At 36.0% G+C, this 25,584-nt stretch overlaps 1 protein-coding gene across 2 annotated transcripts in view; it reads right to left on the bottom strand.

The window, feature by feature from the left end:
* LOC144968116 (putative E3 ubiquitin-protein ligase HECTD4) overlaps positions 1-25,584 on the bottom strand; it is a 101,049-nt gene that overhangs the window by 25,248 nt on the left and 50,217 nt on the right. For both annotated transcript variants that reach the window (XM_078906116.1, XM_078906117.1), the window contains exons 40-56: positions 25,166-25,339; positions 24,356-24,556; positions 23,525-23,813; positions 20,126-20,229; positions 19,198-19,359; positions 18,037-18,185; positions 17,199-17,344; positions 15,776-15,870; positions 13,901-14,165; positions 12,235-12,501; positions 11,334-11,602; positions 10,095-10,255; positions 8,397-8,550; positions 7,371-7,499; positions 6,106-6,240; positions 4,580-4,710; positions 626-2,845 (exon numbers count right to left, since the gene is read on the bottom strand). In XM_078906116.1, coding sequence (XP_078762242.1) covers positions 626-2,845; positions 4,580-4,710; positions 6,106-6,240; positions 7,371-7,499; positions 8,397-8,550; positions 10,095-10,255; positions 11,334-11,602; positions 12,235-12,501; positions 13,901-14,165; positions 15,776-15,870; positions 17,199-17,344; positions 18,037-18,185; positions 19,198-19,359; positions 20,126-20,229; positions 23,525-23,813; positions 24,356-24,556; positions 25,166-25,339 — 5,051 coding nt within the window. The remainder of the gene's footprint in view (positions 1-625; positions 2,846-4,579; positions 4,711-6,105; positions 6,241-7,370; positions 7,500-8,396; positions 8,551-10,094; positions 10,256-11,333; positions 11,603-12,234; positions 12,502-13,900; positions 14,166-15,775; positions 15,871-17,198; positions 17,345-18,036; positions 18,186-19,197; positions 19,360-20,125; positions 20,230-23,524; positions 23,814-24,355; positions 24,557-25,165; positions 25,340-25,584) is intronic.

Raw genomic sequence — 25,584 nt, 5'->3', positions numbered from 1 at the left:
TTATAATGCAGCAAAGTCGAGTCTCCGAAAAAGAATTTTTACTCACATTCTCGTATGAAATGAGTAATTGGCTATAAACAGTGTTATTTCTGTCGGAAAAAAAAAATTGTAATATTGCCTAAAAGGCATCATGTCCTGTCCTAAGCGATAAGTGCTGCTGTTGGCTGGGGACCCCTAGTAAAGCACGTTGCATGCCTAAGGCTACAACAAGTTTATTGGGTTTTGCACTATATCAATGCTCAAGTTCTTTTTTAAAAAGTTGCCATTGGCTGGGAATCCATTGGGAAGCACTTTGAGAACATTTAGTGGATAATGTGCCACATAAATGCCAAAGTTTTTCTCTTGTTTTTTACTTCAGATGAAATGGTACAATAATGGTGCCTAAAGAGAGACTTGTATGGATTAAAATAGAAACTATCCTTGTAAGAGAATGAGTAACTACAAATTCTTAAGCCAACTTAAACCAAGCATGATAACTCTTGAGGCATAATAAGGCTATATGAGTGTCCATATTTAATTTCTTTGTCTGATGTGACATTTAAGTCAAATGACTTGACCATCTAAATGAATGAAATTCTGTTCAAGTCAAAGAAAGGTACGAGAATGTAAAATATCTAGTACATACCGTAATTTATCTCCAGTGCGTGGACAGCCATATTGTCTTAAAACAGATGTTACAGCCTCAGGCAATGGCTTTTTACTTGGCCGTACGTTGTTGAAGAAAACAGCCAGTAGATTTTCCGGAGCAAGGTTCATGATCTGTTCATGACTCAGGCAGATGTCCCCAGAATCCTGTTGCTGATCCAGGAAAAAGCAGCTGTAAAATATTTCTGTCAAGACCTGATTGGCATTTTCTCCAATTCCTGTGACATCGTTGTCATCTTCTTCATCGTTGCCTTGCAGTAATTTGAACTTGAGATAGCTTTCCAGAGTATTGTTGGCCTCGGGTTCAGTGAGAAGTGCTTGATTTACCGTATGCACATTCAAGTTTTCATCTGGAGCCTCTGGACTGTCAGGATCGTCCACTGAACTCAAATTCAACCATTTTGTTTTCAAGAAAGCTCTACGGACAATTTCTATCTTTGTCTTTGATGGTATACTTATCACAGCACTTCCTTCAATTAACTTTGATTTTGTTTTAGGATGTATCCCAGCATTGGCCTTGGATGTGGACGCTGCTACATTTTCCTGCATTAAAGACGAATCCATAGCTGAGTCTGATTTACTGTTGTTTGTCAAGTCGGATTGCTGTTCTTGACTCGCTGATTCTGTAGAGGATTTCGAAGATGGTAAAGGTGCTACAGTGGTTCCTGTTATTTCTGGTTTCTGTTTTGCTGTTGGGATGTATATTTCCTCCCTTTCCAATCCACCCAAACTATTGCAAACTTTTCGAATTGATTTCTTCACAGTTGAGAGATCTAAATAAGGAGGGATACCTGTTATGACTAGCAATCTGGAATGAGCTGTTGGAGATGAGAGTGAACCAGCAGCAGATGACACTGCCTTTTTCATCTCCTGAAAACAATGAGATTCTTTCAAGGCAAGAAAACGTAGTATCTTTGAAATTGACACAGCCCTTGTGAACCAAGTCATATCTTCCGCTTTGAGAGAGGTGGAAAGTTGAGAGGTGTTAGAGTCGCTCGCTACATAACCTGAACTGACTTGATGGAAGAGAGGACCCGAACCTGAGGACACAACAATGGAGCTTGCACTCAAATAGTCATCGGCTTGAGAAGAAAGAGTTAGAGCACTGGAGGTAAGGGACCCGTCTGCATCCAGCAATGTCTCTACACCAGCTCTTTGGTCTGAAGAAGATGACCTCCTGGTTGAACCAACGGCTCTTTCTTTTTTAGCTTTTAATTTTTTCTTCTTCCCAGAAGCCAAACTCCCACTGGCCATGTCTGCAGCACTCGTCGATCCAGCTGCCTGAGTGCTGTCTTCCAACAACCCTTCTCCAACCTCTTTGTCAATGGTCATTTCAATAGGCACCACTTCAAAAATGGCCAAACAAGTCTCCATTAATGCATGGAAATATGTTGAAAATCTCCCACTATCCGTTACACCCAAGCCAATTCCTGGACCAGCCGGCGTCAACACCTTGGCCATTGTTTTTGACTCCGACTCATACAAGTTTTTCAATTCCTTGTGCAAGGAGCTCAACATCCGGTGGGTCGGACTGAATCTCGATTCTGGCTTCATCAAATAGCTTGTCTCACAGTTTTCACTGAAATGCAAAATTCTCATGGTCTGAGCCAATAAATGAAACATGTATTCTTTAAGCAGAGCCGGCACTTCTGTTTTCCAAAGATAGCCGCACAGGAACTCCAGCAAATGAAGGAAAACAACGGGGGTGATGGTGATATTCTCCAAACTCCACAAGCTAGGATTACTCAGTTCATCACTACTCAAAGGCCACGACATGAAACTAGGCATTCTGCACTTGGTACCAGCTTGAGCCCCCGATTCACATTCCTTGTCTTCTCCACCCACTTGGGAACTACTTATCCCATCTCTTCCTCCTTTCAGGCCATGATGATGACATGCTTGCATTCCACAGCTAAAAGTCTCCGTGACAAGAGTCTCGATGTACGCAACAGCCAGGAGAAACTGCGGCGGCAAGGCGTGAAGAGTGATGGTGATTCCCGGAGGAGGAGATACGCCGATCTTAACAAATAGACGGTCACCAGGAATGATAGCTGGGGCAAACTGGTCACTGGTATTTGTCTGATTGTGGACATCCCTGGGATAACAGATCACTTTCTGTTTGGTCACCTGCCCGCATTTCTTAATCCGTTTGCCAGTGTAAGTGCTGATCCTGGCCCAAGGTGCTCGATAGGGAGGTGTCCTGACAATATTGAAAAAATAAATTATGAACACAATTCCAATTTTAAATTTCAAAGTATCATTTTAGTCACATGGTCTAAATAAAATTTATTAAACAAGAGAAAACGAAAGTAGAAAAATAATCCAAATATATGAATACATAAATGATGATAAATATGATTATGGCTTGGCTGGTTTTTTTGTTTGTTTGTTTGTTGCTTTAGGTCTCTTCCAACACGATTGAGGTTATATGAGAGACCGCTGAAACAAAAAAACAAGCAATCTAACAAAAATAGTACAAATGTAAATCAAAATCATAACCTAAAGATACCATAAGCTAAATTATAAATAACCAAGAACAAACAGGCAGAAGATTTACAGGAAAAAAAATATCCCCTGTCAAAAATACAATCACAAACCAAAGAAGCAGGATAGGCTAGTAAAGAGAAGAAGAAACGACATCACTATCGGATCGTACACCAATGCGAACATCATAGGTATATGATTCAAGGGTGATGCTCCCATCCAACCACCCGCGGCTTGGCTGGCATTGACAACTTTAGCTGATAGAAATGATGATGGTGGTGATGATGATCATGATGATGACGATTACTATGATGATGATGATGATGATGAAAAAAATCAGATTTTATGCATTTGTTACAGTGAACGACATAATCAGTCAGATGGTGAAAAGGTTTGAACTGAGATATTGCCAAATTTAGTTAGAAGGTCAATTTTTATCAAAAAATGAGTTCTTGTCATAAATGATTAAATCAACCCTTTTGTACATCTTCGAGAGATATCAAAGCTTAATTTTACTTCTAAATATTATTTACAGCTAGTCAAGTTGAAAAATTTTGAAATTTGAGAAAAGTTGCTGGATACTTTTCCCATATATCTAACCATAATTTCATGAAAAATCACCCGATCTACTTCAAATAAAGATTAAAATGCTCTGCCTGGGGAGCATATTCTTTCAGAAAATGCAAAAAAATTCAAATCCAAAATGTTCACCTTCTGACTGACTATGTCATGCACTGATACATTTAAGAATCTGAGGAATAAGCAATTTCTCACATTGACAAAATTTTTCTTTTTCTATTAATAATCTTTAGCATATATTTGTTTATATCAGATTTATTTTTCTCCTTAATTTTATATATTCCGCAATCGCAAAATATGTCTTGAGGAAAAAATAAACATTTCTGAAAGTTTGCTGTAAAAAGTAATAAAGAAAAATGAATATAACAGCTTCAAAAAGAACAAAACACCAATCACAGAACGTTTCAAGCTCAAAACCCTTCTTTAGCCAACAACAAAAAATAAAACCCAATGAAAACATAAATATATTACTAAAAAAAAAAAATCGATGGCAGAGAAATGTTCAGCTAGTCTTTCCCATATAAAATTCTTAGGATGTCATCCAAATATTTTCATACAGAAAGGATGGGTTGAACATTTCTCTGCCATTGATCTTTTTTCTTTTTTTTTTTTAATTTAGTAATGTATTTATGTTTTCATTGTTTTTTTGGGGGTTTTTTTTTTGTTGTTGTCGGCTAAAGAAGGGTTTAGAGCCTGAAACATTCTGTGTTTGGTGTTTAGTTCTTTTTTGAAGCTGTTATATTCATTTTCGTTTTATTACTTTTTACAGTCCACAGCTTCTAGCAGCTTAGTATCGCTGAAAAATTTGCTGTAACCCAGGATTGGTAAGATTTTAATTTGCTCTAATTATTATGTAAGTTGTCATGCTTACTCTTTGTTGGTGGAATCCGAGTTTTTGATACAAGAAACCAGAATGCAAGCTGCTCCTGGAAAGTGGACGTCTGTGCTCACTTTGGATTCATTGACAGAAAAGGACATGAAAGGAAATGTCTCTGGTGCAGTCTGAGAACGAATAATTTAATTTTAATAATAAATAAATAAATAAACTAATAAATAAATATATAAACTAATAAATAAATAAATAAATAAACTAATAAATAAATAAATAAACATACACAAATAAATAAATTTAAAAATAAACAAATAAATAAACAAATAAATAAATTAATTAATCAATCAATTAACTTTTTTTAAAATAAAAAATAAAACATACAATTTATTGAAAACTCAATATTTGTCTTGCATTTCCTGTTATTACTCAACTCTGTAGTGGATTAAAATGAGTGCCAAAATAAGTGGCAAGAGCATTTCATAGATTATTATTTCCAACTTAACATCATGCTGCCAACCCTCCTAACCCATGAAATATGCGTACGATGGAAAGTCCAAAAAAAAAAGTTAGATTTTGAGGAAGTGTGTACAATCCTGAAAAAAATCGGCAAACGAGCGAGAATTCCGATGATGCTATTGATATTATAAACGATACTTTGAATAATGAATTCAAAAAATAAGTAATAAATAATAAAATTCCCTTTATTCATCCTATAGGGGAAATTTGTCTCTTGGGTCAATTCCAAGGGAAGACTGGAATAACCCAGGTATCAGCCGCAATGCATGCCGCAAATCGAGCTAGGGCAAGGTGACTTGCTCAAGGCCACACAATGCAGCGGCGGATGATCGAACTCAGTACCTTTCGGTCAATTCAGGAGACAAAAATTTATTGAACTTTTACGCAAACACATTGACCGACCCCCTTATGAGCGTTGAACTCCAGTTAATAGACATCCCCGACTTACTTTTTTCACCGTTTAGCAGGTGATGGAAAAATATACAGAGAGTTTATAACATGCTGAATTCCATAAATAAACGGAAAATTGGCAACCTTGAATGATAAAAATCGAATTTTTGGTACGATGAACAAAAATTCTTGAGAATACATGCAGCACTGTAATAATGTTTAGGGAAAATGCTGACATATTGTTTTGATGAGTTTTTAGTATTTATGGATTTCCTGAACGACAAGGCTTTTGATGAAAATGTGAAAAAGTGTGTATGAAACAGTGAAAGGCAAAACAAGAAAGAAAAATACAAGAAAATTTTAGGATTTTGATGGTGATGTTCAAATTTTCATTTTTATATGATTAAGTTTTAGTTTGGGTCATTGTTGTTCTAGAAAAAAAAAAAAATTTTTTAATAAATCAAAAAATCAAAAAAAAAATCCCCCAACAGAACAGCTTCCCCTGGGCAAGACATATTAATAAAACAAAACATTTTTTACAAAGTTTGGCAAGAAAGAAACAGAGGAATAAAAAGGGGGAGGGGGATGAAATGATTACTAAATGAGAAGAAAATGAAAATTTTAAGAATGAAAACAAAACTCCAAATGAAATGTCTTACCTGCAAACACATACACAACTGGTTGGTGAGCTCAATGAGATAATCCTCACCCTGGTCTGAAGCCCTGGCAATAGCAGTGGCCAGTTCACGCTTCAGTCGAAGACCATCTCGGTAAACAATGTCTGTCATAGACACCTTCATGGAAGAAAGAAAAATTAATGTGATGAGTAAACAATGTCCCGTGAATAGCCTGACAACAATGGGAGATTGATCTTTTAAACACCCAAGGACCAACAATAATAATACACATTTATACAGCGCATATTCCCGAATAAAACACAAGCTCTGGGCACTTTACAATATAAATTATCAATTTGGGAAAAAATAAATATAAATACAATAGAGCATACAATGCAATGAATTCATCGCCAAATCAAGGGTTCATAGCGTCAATAAAAGCAAATTAGAACAATCTGGAATAATTTACCATAGGAGCAAAGAGAGACAACAAACTATAACCATAAACAATTCAAAGAAAAACTAGAAACATTTAACTCTTCACTTGGGTATGTTGGGGATTAGAGCCTGCTGTCTGTGGGGACTGGCGCATTATAGATGCCATCCATTATTATTATTATTTTTATCATTATTGCCATAAACATCTTATGAAAGAAAAATGAATAGCTGTGATCAAACCCACTCCAAGTAGGAGCTTAACTTAATAGACAATAATAAGTCAAAACATTGTTTATAAATGTAATATAGAAACACTTTACATAATATATGATATATATCAATGGTATAGACGCACTTTTATTTTTTATATTGCTTTTTAAACTTATGTAAAAACGATATTTTAGAATGCTTATTAATGAATTCTTGTAATTCACTTTTGGAAACACAATTTCCTGATGGAGGATTACAATATATTTATTCATTAATTTATTTTTAGAGTAAGAGTGAATTTTCCTTTTATGTATTTATTTATTTTTTTCTCTTTTGAATTCATTTATTTATTTAATTTGTGAGATATTGATGTGCACGAATCTTTAGAGTGCTCGCCTATATAAAGAGGTTGAATTACAGTGATACAGTGAATGAAACTGTTGAAACAATATGGTAGGCAAAATAAAAGGTGAGAATACTATAATAATATTTATCCTTATTTTTAAAAAGTAGATTGCAACAATAATTAGATGTACAATCTACTGCGTTTTAATTTCATATCAATGTATTCGTGAAATGAACATGATAATGATAATAATAACATGATCAGTACTGCTTGAAGAAAAAAGGGCAACAATAACTACAATAATACTCATTACCTGTTGGGTGGCCAAAAGGTGTGATAGAGTGGGCGTCTGGAAAGGAGACTGGGCCTCGAGAGTTCCTGTCGTGTAAGGAGACATCAACAACTGTTCTGAGAGGAGCTGGATGTTCTCCAGATCAAGCTCCTGAAATGAAATGGAATCAAATCAATTTATAAAAAATAAAATAAATAAATAAATCAATTTTCCTTTATTCATCCCATAAGGAAAATTTTTATCTAGGGTCTATTCCAAGGGAAGACTGGAATAACCCAGGCATCAGCCGCAGTGCAGTGCTGCGAATAGAGCTAAGGCGAGGTGACTTGCTCAAGGCCACACAGCGCAGCGGCAGGTGATCGAACTTGGTACCTTTCGGGTACGAAGCAAAGGCTGTACCGCTGTACCACACTGCCCCTAACAGTCAAATCAGAATGACTGATGCCCTATTAACCCTAGCAGTCTACCACCCAGACCTGCCAACCCTTCACATTCCAAACATGGAATCAGAAAGTCAGAAAATAGGAATTTGAGACAAAATATAGGAATTTCTTACCAACGGATGATTCCCTCTCAAAATTACCACCAACTTTACCACTAAAAACACATAAAGACTGTATTCTGGTGCAGTTGGCAATACTACATATCACATGTGTTAAGTAATGGAATGGGGAAGGGGGAAAGGAGTGCAATTAATTTTCCTACTAACTTACCTCCCTATTAACAAGTACTAACAATATTTTTTACTCTTCTTTTTCAATCCCCCCCCCCCCCTTTCCCCCCCACCAACACCCTTTTTTTTTCTTACCATAATGATTGTAATTGAAAATCATAATTTTTGAGACAATTTCGGAATGGTGGGCAGGTATAGTGGGTATTTAAATATTTGACATATTGGACTTTTTGGAGAATTTCTTTTAAAAAACATATAAGGGGAATTGAGAGACGTTTCGATAACAATTATTACATTATATAATATTTATAATTGCATTTTGTTTTTCTCTTTTGAATCCATTTATTTATAAATCTATTTATTCATTTATTAACCTGCAAGGTGGATGCACAAACAGCCATGCCTGACCCAAGGCTACTGGAGCAGGAGGACACATCCATGGCAGGTGAGTTACAATGGTCTGTAAGACGTAGGAAGGCATTCCTTAGATACATCCTTGTCAAGGATGCTTCACTCGACAACAGCTCCCTGTGGTGGAATGAACAAACAACAAACCTTTATTTCTAGAATGTTTGTTATGTGATAATATTTCTTTTAAAAACAAAACATGTACATAGCGCAATTTCCAGTAAAAGCACTAAACAAGGGGCGAACAGCAACACTTAACATGTAGGAAAAGACATGATGCCTGTTAGGTGAAAATTAAACAAAAAAAAAATTTCTCCAACAGAGATAATGCTATTAAAGGCCAAGTACTCATTTTACACCTGGGTTAGAAGAAAGTGCAAGTAAAGAGCATTTTCCAAGGACTCAACTATGCGCTGCTCAGAGTGGGACTCGAACCAAGGCAGACCTTCCGATCTGAAGGCGAGTGTTATATCACACCACTAGACCCAATAGCCACACTATTCAAAGTAGATTTAATTTTGAGAGGGCAAATGCTTGCATAATGCAGCTACATGCTGAAACAGCTAATTTTGTCAGTCGATAACCACATTCCCCACTACTTGACCAAAATAAGCACAAATCACTAACAATGGGAAGCAGAGTGAATAAAATAAAAAATAAATAAATAAATAAAATTCCCTGTATTCATCCCATAGGGAAAATTTGTCTCTAGGGTCCATTCCAAGGAAAGACTGGAATGACCCGGGGGTCAGCCGCAGTGCAGCAACGCAAATTGAGCTAGGGCGAGGTGACTTGCTCAAGGCCACACAGCGCAGCGGGTGAATGCCTATTATAGATTACTCCTATATTTGTAAATATCGTTATGACGTCCCACCTTCCTCTGTTCCTGTTCAAAACTACTTGGAAATGTGTAACCAGTCCTCCGGAGGATTATCAATAAATAGTTTACATTTTGAATCATAAGATGGCAGCAGCTTCTAATGGTGCTCACTCAACTATGTTATGATGATCGACCCAATCAGCAAATTCCTTACCGCAACGTGCACTGTCGCAAACCCGCCCGGAAGCTTCGTCACAACACACCGTTCAACTGAATGCTCTGCGGTTCTATCCCACATCGGGTACATGTTGGGCAGGTGGAAAGTCCCCACTGATGAAGCGATTTTGTCGTGAGGCAAGTTCTCGACTGAAGCCAATTCGCTACCACCCAGTGTCTCCTCTTACTAGCGGAGAAGCCTGGAAACTTCTCACCTAGTTTCCAGGAGTGTATATCCCGCCCCCCTTGAGGGATTGAATTCATCCACACCAACTTTCATCTTGTATATATGCATCTCTCGTAAGGTGGCATAACTATTTTAGCAACAGGATGTATAGGCAAGATTCTTATGATTACAGGGTGTAAAAGAGCGAGGAAGAATGATCTTTATTGACGAACGACCAGCATTAATCTAGGCTAAAAAATAAAAAAAAGATTCCATCACTCCGAAACCAAAAGATCAGATGCACAAGTTATGTATCCAGTCCTTTGGAGGACTGGTTTCACACTGCCAAGGAGATTTGAACCAGTATTTTAATATCACACTATTGTTCCCTATTACAATCCCATTATATATACTGCTTCGACTTGTTACGTTTAAAGTAAAAGAGGAGTTTTATGAACTCACCTGTGAATGAGAATGTTGGAAGTGTCCATGGTTTGTCCTCCTGTGATGGAGGCTTTCCTCATTCCCTGCACCGGCTTCTCTAACATTACCAGTGGATACCAGAATCGAACCAGTACCCCTTCACTCCTCAAGTAGGTCTCAACTTGTACACACTCATTGCTCTGTTTCAAGATTAGAGAAAGTTAAAAGAATAAATCATATGCATTTCAAGCTTAATTCATACCTTTATGTAGATCTGCCTACTTAAAAACCTAATTTTTAGGAGAAAAACATTGGACTCACCAAGAGCCTTATTGTTGAGGATACCGTGAGCTCTATAAGAGTCTATTATTATTATTATTATTATTATTATTATTATTATTATTATTATTATTATTATTATTATTATTATTGTTATCATTATTAATATTGTTATTATTATTATTATTATTTATTATTAATATATTATTATTATTATTATTATTATTATTATTATTATTATTATTATTATTATTATTATTATTATTATTATTATTTTTATCATTATTATTATTAATATATATTATTAATATTATTAGCTAACTTTAAAAATCAAAACTTTACCCTCAAAAGAATTAAACAACACTTCAAAATCTTTACAATTATGTAGTCTGGTATCAACTTTCATTTTCAATAAGCTTTAACGACTTAGAGATGGTTCATGAAGTTCAACAATTGGAACCAAAATTTCGTAATTCTACTAATTTTTGGTAATAGTAGGTAGGTCTTCTTTATGGCTAAACTTACACTGTACAATAGAATTAAATGTAAACATTTCTATTTGTTGCTTACATATATTGGTGATTGTTTTTTTTTAACACACTTCCTTCAATAAAAATTGCCATTCAAAGTGTATACAGCATTTTACATTAAGCAAATACAAAAGCCCATTTTTAAATGCATTAACATAATTAGACATGTGATGAAAGTTTCAGGCACAGTCTAATAAGAATCAAGACAATTCCTTTATCTTATCTTAGTAGTTTATTTGTTGTGCTGAGGTAAAAATACAAAAACTTGAGCTCTTATAAAGTGCAATATCCACTAAACGTGCTCAAAGTACTTTACAAGGGGTCCCTAGACAACAGCAACACTTAACATGTTGGACACGACATGATATCTGTTGTGATATTATAATTTCTTTCAGGAAGTTTGTACCAGTACTCTATGTTTGAAACTCAGTAAATACAATACATGAAAGATGATAAAGATGTAACCTACAGTGTCTACATCCAAAACTGTGCCAGTGAGGCCAAACGTCCTCAACATACTACGGACGGCAAATTTGGGCAACTGGGTGGTGGCATTATTGGAGGAGGCAGCTACAGGAGTTCTGATGTTGACGGTGGTTCCCTTCTTGACACGATCGATAGTGAATTTGGCCAGGTCTTCTTTGATATCATCGATGGTCGGAAGGTGAAGATCTCTGGGGATCCCTCCGTTTTCCTCGTATAGAAATTCAACTGTCTGTCTGGCAATGTCAGTCATGCCTGTAGACATAATTTTTAAAAATTCTAGAACCCTTTTGGACAATTTCTATCACAACGTCATCTCTGTATAAACACATATATATTTATTATCGTATTGCTCTCACCTCATTTTTAGGACATCAGCTTTGTTTCAGTAGCTTTCGTACATTTTCAGAAAGAAATGTCAAATGATCATTTGGCAAATCATCGCCTTAAAGAGGCTGTAAAGCTGCTTAAACAACGTAACAATGTCAAAGCAAGCTGAGAGAAATACTTAAATATTAAGACTTCTTAAAACAGACAAGCATTCTAAAAGATCAGCTCATCAATCTCTCACAATATATATATATGAAATCTTTAGATTATTCGATTCTTTAAGGAGCCTGAATCATTAAACTATTCTCATCTCTTACTTTGCCTACAACAGAACACAACAAAAAGTATTCACAGACTTTGCCTACAACAGAACACAACAAAAAGTATTCACAGTAAATCATTTTGTTATTTCATTTTGCCCCGATGATACAGTGAAGTGGATCTGCTGTGGAAAAAAGGTTGTAGGCAAAGTAAGAGGTAAGAATAATGTAATAATATATTTAAAATATATATGATGAATCTGTTTTCATGTAAATGAAGATAGAACAAAAACTTACCAAGCTGAAGAGCACCTCTAATCTGTTCTAGTCCATCTTTTCTTTCAGCCTCATTTCGGAATCGCCTTCGAATGACGGGGAAAACTTTTTGTTCCCAAGCCTTGACTAGCAGAGCATAATGATCTTCTGACCCAGACTCTTCCACGACTGTCTCTTCATCAGAATCTTCCTCCACAGGACATGAGAAAAATGAGTCCGGTCCAGTCAGGATAACGTTGTCATGACAAGGCAGATGTTTGTAATTTTGACTGGCCTCAATGTCGTACTCTGTCCAATCAAAACAATTCAAAATATTTGTGAACACTTACGAGATTAAATTTAATTTTCTGTCTTTAGTCAAATGTTTAAAAAAATATGGCAAAATAGATAATATAGTTGACATACTCTGTCGAATCAAAACAATTAAAAATAATTGTGAACACTTACGAGATTAAATTAAAATTTCTGTCTAAAGTCAGACATAAAAAACATGATAAAAACAGATAATACAGTTGACATACAAAATTAATGACAAATTGTATCGAATAAATTAGAATGAAAATAGTGTGAATACTGGAATTTCTCTCCATTTTCTGGGAGAAAATGAATAATGTAAATGGTGCTGCTCGAAGCTCAAAGAAATAAATAACAATGTGAAAATGAATGTAAGCTTCAATTAAATATACGAAAACAGATAAAATGGACATTTCGGGTTTCCCCTTTATCAACAAAACAGGATGAATGAAACACTACAGATGAATGAGATAATGTGGTAGTGGTGTTGAACGCATTATCTCATTCGTCTGTAGTGTTTCATTCATCCTGTTTTATTGATAAAGGGGAAACCTGAAACATCCATTTTATCTGTTTTTGTATATTGAATTGAAGCTTACATTCATTTGCACATTGTTATTTAGGGAAAAATGAGAGTGAATGATAATTGTGATTAGAGTTGACTTCGTCTTCAATCAAATCTGCAATGTGTAATATTGTCATTTTTTCTCCACCACAAAGAACAGAAATATTCATGGCTTTAAATTTAATTTCCCACACCTTGCAGACCTGCTGATAATTACAAAAAATTCGTAAACTTACGAAATTTCATTCCAATTTCAGAACTTCATGAACATTTCTAAGTCATTAAAACTTATGGAAAATGAAATTTTATGCCTACGTTTAAGATTTTTAAGGACTTTGAAGTGTCATTTAATCCTTGTTAGGGTAAATTATTGAGCTATAAAATTAATTATCGCGACATTTATTTTTATCTCCTAAAAAATACGAATTTTAAAATTTTCAAGTCGGCAGGTCTGACCTAGATCATCACGACATAATACGGCTTTGAGATGGAGCAGAGCTTCCTACTTGAAATTTCAAAATTCGTAGTTTCCAGGGGAAAATAAGAAAATTCCACTTTAAATAGCATTAGAAATAAATAATTTGCCCTCAACATGATCCAAAAATGCTCCTAAGTTAGGAATATAGGTTCTGAGGAACTAAACTTTCCTTTTCAACAAAATATATTGAGTCAAAGAGGAGAATGCAGTCCTGTAGCTGGAGCCAAAAATTCGTATTTATACAAATATTTCCTAGTACTAGGCAGGTATGGATGGAAGGTCACAAATATAATTTTACAAAATATATATAATGCTAGATGATCTAGTTTCCCTTTACAAGCTTTACCTACCTTTGAGGGTTACAGGAGGCTCTGCCATCTTGCATGGCACTTTGGGAGGAGATTTACTGTCTCGACTGGATTCAGACGGTGCCGTTGACTGAGTGTTTTCAGGCGTGTCACTCTCACTGTCCGAGGTTGAGTGAAACGGTAAGTGGCCAAACGATTCTCGGATGTCCCGAAGCACATCGTTGGCGGCTTCCGCTGCTTCTCTGTGCTGCTGCCCTTCTGCAAATGCAAACGGTCTCGCACCGAAGTTGGCTTTCACTCGGCAGTTCTGATGGAGGGGAAAAGCAAGCAAATTATATTTTATCCAAGTCAAAGTTATACTAAGCTGCTAGAAGCTGTGGACTGTAAAAAGTAATAAACATATATGGGTATAAAAAGGAAAAAAAATTATGCCCTTTCGCTCAACATCATAAGATTCCGTCGCCTAGACATTCCACGAAGGACTATAAATAATAATGTGAAATTGAATGTAAGCTTCAATTTAATTACAAAAACAGATCAAATGAACGTTTCGGGCTTACAAAGGAGCATACTATTTCCTGCCAACCAATGTTTTGTTCATTCATCTTAACTACGCCACTACCACATTATCACATTCATCTGTGGTGTTTCATTCATCCTGTTTTGTTGATAAAGGGGAAACCCAAAACATTCATTTGATCTGTTTTTGTAATTAAATTGAAGCTTACATTCAATTTCACATTATTATTTATTTCTTCGAGCTTCGAGCGGCAACATTTACATGAAGGAATATAGATAATCCATCAAACAGGATGTTTGATGTCAACAGGAATCACCCATGTTGTCCAAGTGAGCAAATTGAGGGTTAATAATCTTACCTATGGAAAAAGAAATGCAAGTGCCTGAAGCGGGGCTCGAACCCGGAACCTTCCAGATCACAGTGCAATGCCTTAAACACTCAGCCAAATATAACAGTTTTTAAAAAAAGAACAAAATACCAAATACAGAATGTTTCGGGTTCAAAACTCTTCTTGAGCCAATAACAAAAAAAAACAGTAAATACATAAATATATTACTTAAAAACCAGATAGATGGCAGAGAACTATTTCACACATCCTTTCTGCAATAAAATCATGGAATGTAAACAAAAAGAAGAACGTGCACGTCCTTGGTAACCAAGAGAATGCTTCTATTTGTTTGTTTAAGTTTTTATATTTTTAAGGGTTTTCCCCCGCTTGCAACACAATAAGGTCATATCAGCGCCAGTAAAAAGGAAGAAAATGGGATAATAAAAAGTTCTAGAATTACAATTAAAGCACCCAGGAAAAGGTAAGACAAAGGGGAATTTGTTCAAATGGGAAACAGATGTAGATTCAAAGAGCACACTATCAAAGTACTTAGTTTGAGATCATCTTAAAGTCTCATCCGGACACAAGGATAGGTCCCAACTAAGAGGGATGCACTCAAATGTTTACAAATCATATATAACATGTAAACAAAACAATACAGTGCATAACTGAGAGATGATTTACAGGGGAAAAAAATATCATCTCCCAAAACTCTAACTATACATTGAACTGTTTCCCTCCCAGCCAGGGCCCCGGACAAAACCAAGTAATCTCATTCCAAGACAAAGACAGAAAGCATGTTGGAAAACTGATATACAGGGAAATAGAAGACACAGCAAGTGCCTCCCTGCCCACTATGGAAGGTCAGGAACTCCACCCCCAGAGAATGCTTCTATTTGTTTACATTCCAAGTGTTTATTACAGAAAGGATTGCCAAGTATTTCTCTGCCATAGATCTAGATATATCTAAGACAATTTTTAGGACACTTTAAACAACCTCAACAAAGTTGCAATTCAACTTTCACTTGATCTCACAATGATTCCTCCCAGTTAAAATCAAATTTCTTACTTTCTTTTGAATATGGACCACTGGATACATGGCACCTGAGACACTGTCTAGAGAAGCTGGTAGTTTCTGGCCATTGTGAGTGAAGTAAACTTGACCTAAAAGAAAACAAAAGAGCAAAACAAACAAAAAATGTTGAAATCTTTGACAAAATTGGTTCAGTTCGTTGAACAATAAGGATAATCTACTCTTAATTATCAAGTTTTTGACCATTATTGGATTTTCAGACTGAGGGGAGGCCTAACCTTAAGAGGGTTCTCGGAGAGATCATGAAAAATAAAATATAGGGCAAAAACTATTATAACACCCCAGTTGTACAAATTCCTATAAATAATGTTATGAGAAGAGTTTAGGAATAGGTTTCAGTTTAATTCACATTGTCAACAAAAGTCACATTGTTTCATATCTTTCTGTGCTTGTATCATTAAATGAAGTAACAAGTTATGACGACCCAATTCAATACAAGTTCAGTTCGGTACTTAGCATGGAAAATTATTCTTAAAAGTGAAGGTCAGAGGAAATTAATTTTTCTATAAATGATCATTGTCCTTCACCTTTGATATGAATTGTTGCAGCCAATAATACAATTACATTATATCAGCGGTCATGAATGCATTTTTAGCTTTTTTTCCTATTTGAGAATACCAAAGGGGTTTTATAATCTGGGATTATGTTGGAGTGAACCAAAAGCTGAAAATTTAAACTCGAGTCTGAATTAAAAACTTTTGATTAAAAACTTCATATGCTTTTATCAAGAATGCCAATTCAGGAGGCAAAAATTTACAGAATTTTTAAGCCAAAACAAACATAGACCGACCTCTTTCTGAGTGCTGAACTCCAGTAAAAAAACATTAAGTACTTACTTTTTTCCGTTTATCAAGTTATTGGAAAATATACTGAGGGTTTATAAAATACTCAAATTTGCCAATCAACCTCAACCATTTGAAAAGATTTATCGTATTTTTCCAAATAACTATGGTCATTTTCACATATTTTCCCCCCAAAAAATCATATTTTGAACAAGTGCAAATGCAGCCATATAAAATTTAACATTCACTGAATTTATGGAGACTAATCAAGCTAGTAGAGAGGAAGAAAATTCTGCGATTACAATGACAATCATCTGTCTGGCTACTCAATTTCTCATCTAGGAGACGACGATATTTAATGACCATCTATTCCACTTTTATCATTTTCCCCCTTTTTGTTACAAACTCTGACTTTTTGAAATTAGCATATTTTAGTCAACATTCACATATTATCCTATTTTGGACCTCAAAGCGTATCAGAATATGAGAAATCATATCGGTTGGCAAGCCTGTGTACTGAATTCCGTAAATTTACAGACATTTGGCAACCTTATTTTATAAACAATGGAGCTGTAAAAAAAAAAAAAAATCATCAAATGTGTTCTTCACAGCCTCACCTTTGGGTACTTGAGTGGAATTGGAGGGGTCTCCAGTTCTTTCCCATCCAATGCCAGCCACATCTCCTGCATTGAGACTGATCTCCAGCCTGACACTGCGCCATTGGAGGAGGCTGGCTCCGTTGTAATGGACTGCCTTGCCCGTGCTGGAATGTGAAAAAAAAAAAAAGAAAGAATGATCAGTGTGTTTGTGTATATATTGGAAATAAAGATGTGCTCCTTTGCCATAAGACTTGTGGAGTCAGAGATTCTACATACCTTGGATACGTCACTTGTCTGTTGCATAGTATTTTCTATCAGATAGAATTGACACAGAAGTGTCACAGCTACACAATCATATAATATATATATATATATATATATATATATATATATATATATATATATATATATATAATATATATATATATATATATATATATATATGAGATGGGTCACAATAATGACATTGCAAAGAAACTGTTTACCTAGTCAAGGAATTTCTTTTTTTTTTCCAAAAAAAATTAATTGCTGGTGCACTGGTTTTAAACAACTCATTTATAATGCTTTTCAAATTTATCAGTACAAAAAAGGAGATAAATAAAGCTATCATACATTTGTAGGATATTTGTTGCAGTGCTGACTAATGTCTTTGGGTAAGTCACTTTACAAATATTATCTTACTTGACTCTTAATTGTAAAAGTGTATGTATAAGTGAGAGGCACCTAATATGTATGTTGCACTGAATGAAATGGATATTCAGTCTCACACAGAATTCCTTGAAAACATTGTGAATAGCTTTAAGCTTTATTAACCTAGAAATGCTCTACATAAATATGTATAGTTAAATCAATTTACTTCAAGAAGAGACAAGTTCCGACAGGATTTGTCCAAGCACCATCCTTCTTCTCTGCTGGAGGGGCAAATCCAAAAGACACAACGGCCCCGCTCTCTGCCTGGGCATCACCGAATGAAACAATTTCCAATTCCCAATAAAATGAAGGAGCCTGTAATGTAAAAAACGGGTGTATGGTTATATGTTTCTTTAATTTTATGTTGGAGAGGAGCGGGTAAGATGAAGAAGAATGTAATTATAAGAGCAATAATATACAATAACAATATCCATTCTTGATGCAGAGAGGTACTTTATGAGTAAAAGTCCTTCATTTATTCATGAAAAAAAAAATGAATTGAAAAAGCAGATGAGAAATATACAATAACAGTATCCATTCTTGATGCACAGAGGTACTTTATGAGTAAAAGTCCATTTATTCATGAAAAAAAAAAAATGAATTGAAAAAGCAGATGAGAAACAGTCTAATATACAATGTAACATTAAAAATCCACAAGATTTATTTAGGTTATAACACAATCATTTGGAATCAAACACAGTTTATCTTACTTGAGAAATCAGTTTTTCTTACTCCATTCTGAATTTACGTATTCAGGACGTAAATGATATCTTGTATAAATTACATAAATGATATAAGAGTGATATTGTCTTAAGGATGTAATTGATAGTTTGTATAAATTATATAAATGAGTAAAGAGTGATATTGTCTTGAGGATATAAATGATAGTTTGTATAAATTACATAAATGATAAAAGAGTGATATTGTCTTAAGGATGTAATTGATAGTTTGTATAAATTATATAAATGAGTAAAGAGTGATATTGTCTTAAGGATATAAATGATATAATGTATAAATTACATAAAATATTAAAGAGTGACAATGTCTTCAGGATGTAAATGATATATTGTATAAATCATATAAAATATTAAACAGTGACATTGTCTTCAGGATTTTAGGGATATATTGTATAAATTATATAAAATATTAAACAGTGACATTGTTTTCAGATGATGTAAATGATATATTGTACAAATTATATAAATGATTAAAGAGTGATATTTCTATTAGATTCACAACAAACATGAAAAAGACTTAACTCGTGGATCTAATCAGGACCTTTGATATTACCTAGAGATAAATTTCTAAAAACAAACTTTACTCTGACCTCTTTTGGAATAGGTTGGTTGGCATAGACCAGAGTCCCCCTTGGCAATCCGATGCCGGCACTTGGATCCCCTAGAAATGAGATTCCAGTCAGTCCATGGGAGAACAGACAAGCCCTGGATGGAGGGAAAGGCCGAACTACATCCCACATCATTTCCTTGGTCTGGGGAATAAAGAAGTGAAACAACAACACATGACACACCAATCAATTCTCATTGGAATACATAGTCATGGAAAATTAATCATCATCATCAGTATTGTCTTTAACAGATAAGCTAATTTTAAATGAACAAAAAGCACTGACATAAAACAATGATAATGTAAAAAGGCAAAACATTTTTGACAAAGAATGAGTGCCTGGTATAGATTGCTCATATACAATTGAATCCTCATAAGCTTGACAATCTTTAAAGAAATAAAAATTGAGCTTTTTTATAGCGCAATATCCACTAAACATGCTCAAAGCACTTTACAAAGGGTCCCTGGCCAACAGCAACACTTAATATTTTTCAGACAGTGACAACGCTGTTAACGGCCAGGTACTCATTTTACACCTGATTATGGTGAGAGAATGTGAATAACGAGCCTTTTCCAAGGACAACTATGCGCCGAGTGAGACTCGAACCCAGGACCATCCGATCCGAAAGCGAGTGTCATACCACTAGACCACATAGCCACACAAGAAGTCAACATATGCTTGTAAGCCACAAACTGTTCCATTCTTTATCTAAATGTGTTCCATGGATAAAGTCAAGCCTGTTTAATGTCATCCAATCTTTCTGATCCGGCTTTGTTGGCTTTAACAGGATTCTACTGTATTTGTGAATGAGGTGTGGGGTAATAAAAACTAATATAATGGATGCATCTGATTCTCGTTTTGCAAATCATCTATCATTTGAACATTAAAAAGTAACGAGGTTTTCACTCACAGGCCTAATGTCTGTACGGCACGGTGGAGGAGGGGGTTTTGCACAATCCCTGTAAAGCATCCTTAGTCGTTGACAGTGAGCTTCTATGATGGGCTGTCTACTGCCTGTTGACAAAATGTATCAACATAAGAAAACAAAGTATTAAAAGAAATCAATTCCTCTCCACAAACAAAATGACAAAGTACATTTTTGTAATTTGGTATGAAGTGAGTAGAAAAGTGCCAGAAGACAATAGAGAATAAAATTTTTTTTCGCAGCGGTGGTGGGGTTTGAACCTGCGACCTTATTGGTACGACAACTCCGCCTGGCAGGTGAGAGCGTGGCTCTACCGTGTGAGCTATCCACGAACACAAAAATATTCGTTTCAAACCCAAGTCATTTCTAGATCCCTCTCTCACCCACTTCTTGAGACCGCCGATTCGTAGGCACACCACCATCGCGAAGTAATTTTGACCAGCAGTTAAGCTTAATAGCCAATATTCTCAACACAAACATATAACATAGAAACGATTGAGACATTGAGTATGCTCCGGTGTATGGGGTGAATTTTTAATTCAGAAAAGTGAGTGGAGCAGGCACTTATGTTGGTAACAACAAGGTATGAAGTGAGTAGAAAAGTGCCAGAAGACAATAGAGAATAAAATTTTTTTTCGCAGCGGTGGTGGGTTTGAACCTGCGACCTTATTGGTACGACAACTCCGCCTGGCAGTGAGAGCGTGGCTCTACCGTGTGAGCTATCCACGAACACAAAAATATTCGTTTCAAACCCAAGTCATTTCTAGATCCCTCTCTCACCCACTTCTTGAGACCGCCGATTCGTAGGCACACCACCATCGCGAAGTAATTTTGACCAGCAGTTAAGCTTAATAGCCAATATTCTCAACACAAACATATAACATAGAAACGATTGAGACATTGAGTATGCTCCGGTGTATGGGGTGAATTTTTAATTCAGAAAAGTGAGTGGAGCAGGCACTTATGTTGGTAACAACAAGGTATGAAGTGAGTAGAAAAGTGCCAGAAGACAATAGAGAATAAAATTTTTTTTCCGCAGCGGTGGTGGGGTTTGAACCTGCGACCTTATTGGTACGACAACTCCGCCTGGCAGGTGAGAGCGTGGCTCTACCGTGTGAGCTATCCACGAACACAAAAATATTTGTTTCAAACCCAAGTCATTTCTAGATCCCTCTCTCACCCACTTCTTGAGACCGCCGATTCGTAGGCACACCACCATCGCGAAGTAATTTTGACCAGCAGTTAAGCTTAATAGCCAATATTCTCAACACAAACATATAACATAGAAACGATTGAGACATTGAGTATGCTCCGGTGTATGGGGTGAATTTTTAATTCAGAAAAGTGAGTGGAGCAGGCACTTATGTTGGTAACAACAAGGTATGAAGTGAGTAGAAAAGTGCCAGAAGACAATAGAGAATAAAATTTTTTTTCGCAGCGGTGGTGGGTTTGAACCTGCGACCTTATTGGTACGACAACTCCGCCTGGCAGGTGAGAGCGTGGCTCTACCGTGTGAGCTATCCACGAACACAAAAATATTCGTTTCAAACCCAAGTCATTTCTAGATCCCTCTCTCACCCACTTCTTGAGACCGCCGATTCGTAGGCACACCACCATCGCGAAGTAATTTTTTATATGTTTGTGTTGAGAATATTGGCTATTAAGCTTAACTGCTGGTCAAAATTACTTCGCGATGGTGGTGTGCCTACGAATCGGCGGTCTCAAGAAGTGGGTGAGAGAGGGATCTAGAAATGACTTGGGTTTGAAACGAATATTTTTGTGTTCGTGGATAGCTCACACGGTAGAGCCACGCTCTCACCTGCCAGGCGGAGTTGTCGTACCAATAAGGTCGCAGGTTCAAACCCCACCACCGCTGCGAAAAAAAATTTTATTCTCTATTGTCTTCTGGCACTTTTCTACTCACTTCATACCTTGTTGTTACCAACATAAGTGCCTGCTCCACTCACTTTTCTGAATTAAAAATTCACCCCATACACCGGAGCATACTCAATGTCTCAATCGTTTCTATGTTATATGTTTGTGTTGAGAATATTGGCTATTAAGCTTAACTGCTGGTCAAAATTACTTCGCGATGGTGGTGTGCCTACGAATCGGCGGTCTCAAGAAGTGGGTGAGAGAGGGATCTAGAAATGACTTGGGTTTGAAACGAATATTTTTGTGTTCGTGGATAGCTCTCACGGTAGAGCCACGCTCTCACCTGCCAGGCGGAGTTGTCGTACCAATAAGGTCGCAGGTTCAAACCCCACCACCGCTGCGAAAAAAAATTTTATTCTCTATTGTCTTCTGGCACTTTTCTACTCACTTCATACCTTATTTTTGTAATTTCTAGTGTATTAGTGATAGTGTGTGACTGTAATGTGGAATGTATCGAGGAAATGGAAAATTTGAAGGAGTGACACTGATAGTGATGAACAAAAGTTTACAGAGATTATTTAGTTAGATCTGACCAAATGTATTTTATGGGGTCCTGATATCTCAGTTGGTAGAGCACTCGCTTCAAACGCAAAGGGACCGAGATCGATCCCGGGTGCAGTTGAGATTTTATTTCTGATCCCCCCGTCTACCCAGCAGTGGATGGGTAGCTGAGTCTGTTAGATCTGGTGGAAAGTACTTTGCGATAGACTAGCGTCAGGAGATCCCACCCACTCTGAGAACTTAATCAGAGGTTGAGGATTATAAGAGCAAGTCAATATTATCACTAGACAATTTTAGGGGTCCCGTTAGCTCAGTTGATAGAGCACTCGCTAGTGACTCCATATGCAATCCAGATGTTTTTCCTCTGTCCACCGAGCAGAGATTATTTAATTAGATCTGACCACATGACATAATCAATCGGATGGTGAAAAGGTTTGAACTGAGATATTGCCAAGTTTAGTTAGAAGGTCAATTTTTATTTTAAAAATGAGTTCTTGTCATAAATGATTAAACTACCTTTTTGTACATCTTCGGGAAATATCAAAAGCTTAATTTCACTTCTAAATATTTTTTACAGCTAGTCAAGTTGGAAAAAGTATGAAATTTGAGAAAAGTTGCTGGATACCTTTCCCATACATCTGACCATAACTTCATGAAAAGTCACACGATTTACTTCAATTAAAAATTAAAATGCTCTGTGGAACATATTCTTTCAGAAAATGAAAAAAAAAATGCAAATCCCAAATTTTCATCTTCCGACTGATTATGTCATGCACTGACACATGTTTTTATGCTTTTTTGTTGTTGGCTGAAGAAGGAATTGGAGCCACAAACATTTGGTGTTTGGAATTTTGTTCTTTTTTTTTTTAAGCTGTTATATATTCATTTTTGTTTATTACTTTACACAGTCCAGAGCTTCTATGCAGCTAAGTATCACTTCAACAATACCTGTGTTACACTCTTTTGCCATGGACTTTAACAAGTCGATGGAATGGCCGCAATGTTCGATGAACTTCTTGGCAAAGTCAATGTCTTGCAAGTATTGGGCCAAGACCATTGAAGTCCTCGTCCGAATTTCTGCCATCACTCGGCTGATTTGATTCGCCATGGAATTTGCATCGCCTACAGAATACAAGGGCTGGGACAACGGTGAAGTTGGCTCGTCGTTTGGCAGGACCACGTCTTTCACGGTGGAAAGCAACGCATTGCTCATGTCTCTTTGGTATTGGGTGAACAACTGAAACAACACAAAAATTGTTCAAATCATACAAGTAACATTAATGGCTGATTTTTGTTACTTTTTATTGAAAAAATCATTTCCTACTACTACTACTACTACTACAATTACTACTAATAATAATAATACTAATACTAATACTAATAATAATAATAACAATAATAATAATAATAATAATAATAATAATAATAATAATAATAATAATAATAATAATAATACAGCATTTGTATAGTGCAAAACCATGACGAGGTCATGCTCTATGCACTTCACAATTTAAAAAATGACAGTATAAATAGCACTCGCTCACACACAAAGACTTTCAGTAATGAAAGGAGAAAACATGGATATCAAATAAATGTGAAAACATTGACAGAGACTTTAAAATATATTTTTGTAAAATGTCATGTTTTATTTTTGATTTATTTCTTTAAAATTTCTATTATTTTCAATTTTGACAACTTAAATGTGCAAATCCCAAAATCAGATTATAATAACTGGTAAGAAAAAAATAAATAAATCAAATAAATACATTCTATAATTACTTCATTTCTGATGGGCTTGACCCTGGTGATGGGTACTTTGATTATGTCATTGTAAGTCGGTGGTGGTGAGCTGAAGTCCTTGTCTTCAGCACCACCAGAGTTATCCATCTTGTCATCGTCCAGCTGGATGGTGACCACGTCGTTTTGTTCCGACACACTCACAACTGTTCCTTTGGTTCCAGACATTCCCTCTCCAGTCACCTGTAATGTAATTATGGCACGCATATCACAAGTCAATGTCGTTAAATTAAACATATGGCTTTGCAGTTGATTGGTATGACAGCTTCTGATCTGAGTTTTTAGGAAAGGCTCTTTAGTAATATTTTCTCACCATTCTCATGAGTGAGGGGTGGGGGGTGGTGGGAGGTCCTTATAGTTCAGTTGGTAGAGCACTCGCTAAACAGAAGGACTGAGATTAATCCCGGATGAACTAGATATATTTGTTTGTTATTATTTACCAGACCAGTATGACACTTCCATTTTAGCATTTCCAACACAAGACAACAATCCAGGTAACACATTTTGACATGTGTTATGATTGGGCAGTAACAATTAATTCAACAGCACACTACCTTCATTCTTCGGCACAATACCCATAATGCTATTGCATCATTTAAATCACAATACAATGAGAATGAGGATAAAATATCACTTGGTTTTGAAACTATATCAAATATCTTCCCTAGAATCTTGAGACAATCTCATCATATGACAAAAAGGTAAACAAAATTTTCTTTTAAAAAATAAATTTTTTTAGAAAGAAATATAAGCTCATCTCAACTGCAACAACAAACCAAAGACAAGACTGACCTTGACCTCACAACCAGGTTTGATGGTCTCTTGGAATCCTCCGAGAGCACACAGGGCAGCATTAGCCAGCTTGGCTAAAGACATGAGTTGGATGTTGGAGTGACTACGAGGGGAGGACAGCCCTTCAAGAGAACTCAACAGAAGGGGTAGGCCTGACAAGGCATTGGCTAGGACCTGGATTGATGACCATAAAAAAAAATGTTTTATAACAATAATAATAATAAAGGAGAAGAAGAGGGAGAAGAAGGGGGAGAGGAGGAGGAGGAGGAGGAGGAGGAGGAGGAGAGGAGGGAGAGGAGAGGAGAAGGAGGAGAGAGAAGGAGAGAGGAGGAAGGAGAGGAGGAGAAGAAGGAGAAGGAAGAAGAAGAAGAAGAAGGAAGAAGAAGAAGAAGAAGAAGAAGAAGAAGAAGAAGAAGAAG

The sequence above is a fragment of the Berghia stephanieae genome, chromosome 3, assembly GCF_034508935.2.
Source record: "Berghia stephanieae isolate SIO BIC M18660-M18661 chromosome 3, UCSD_Bste_1.3, whole genome shotgun sequence".
Classification (NCBI taxonomy): Eukaryota; Metazoa; Mollusca; class Gastropoda; order Nudibranchia; family Aeolidiidae; genus Berghia; species Berghia stephanieae.
The sequence above is the reverse complement of the archived record's forward strand: the minus strand, read 5'-3'. Positions and strand labels throughout refer to the sequence as shown.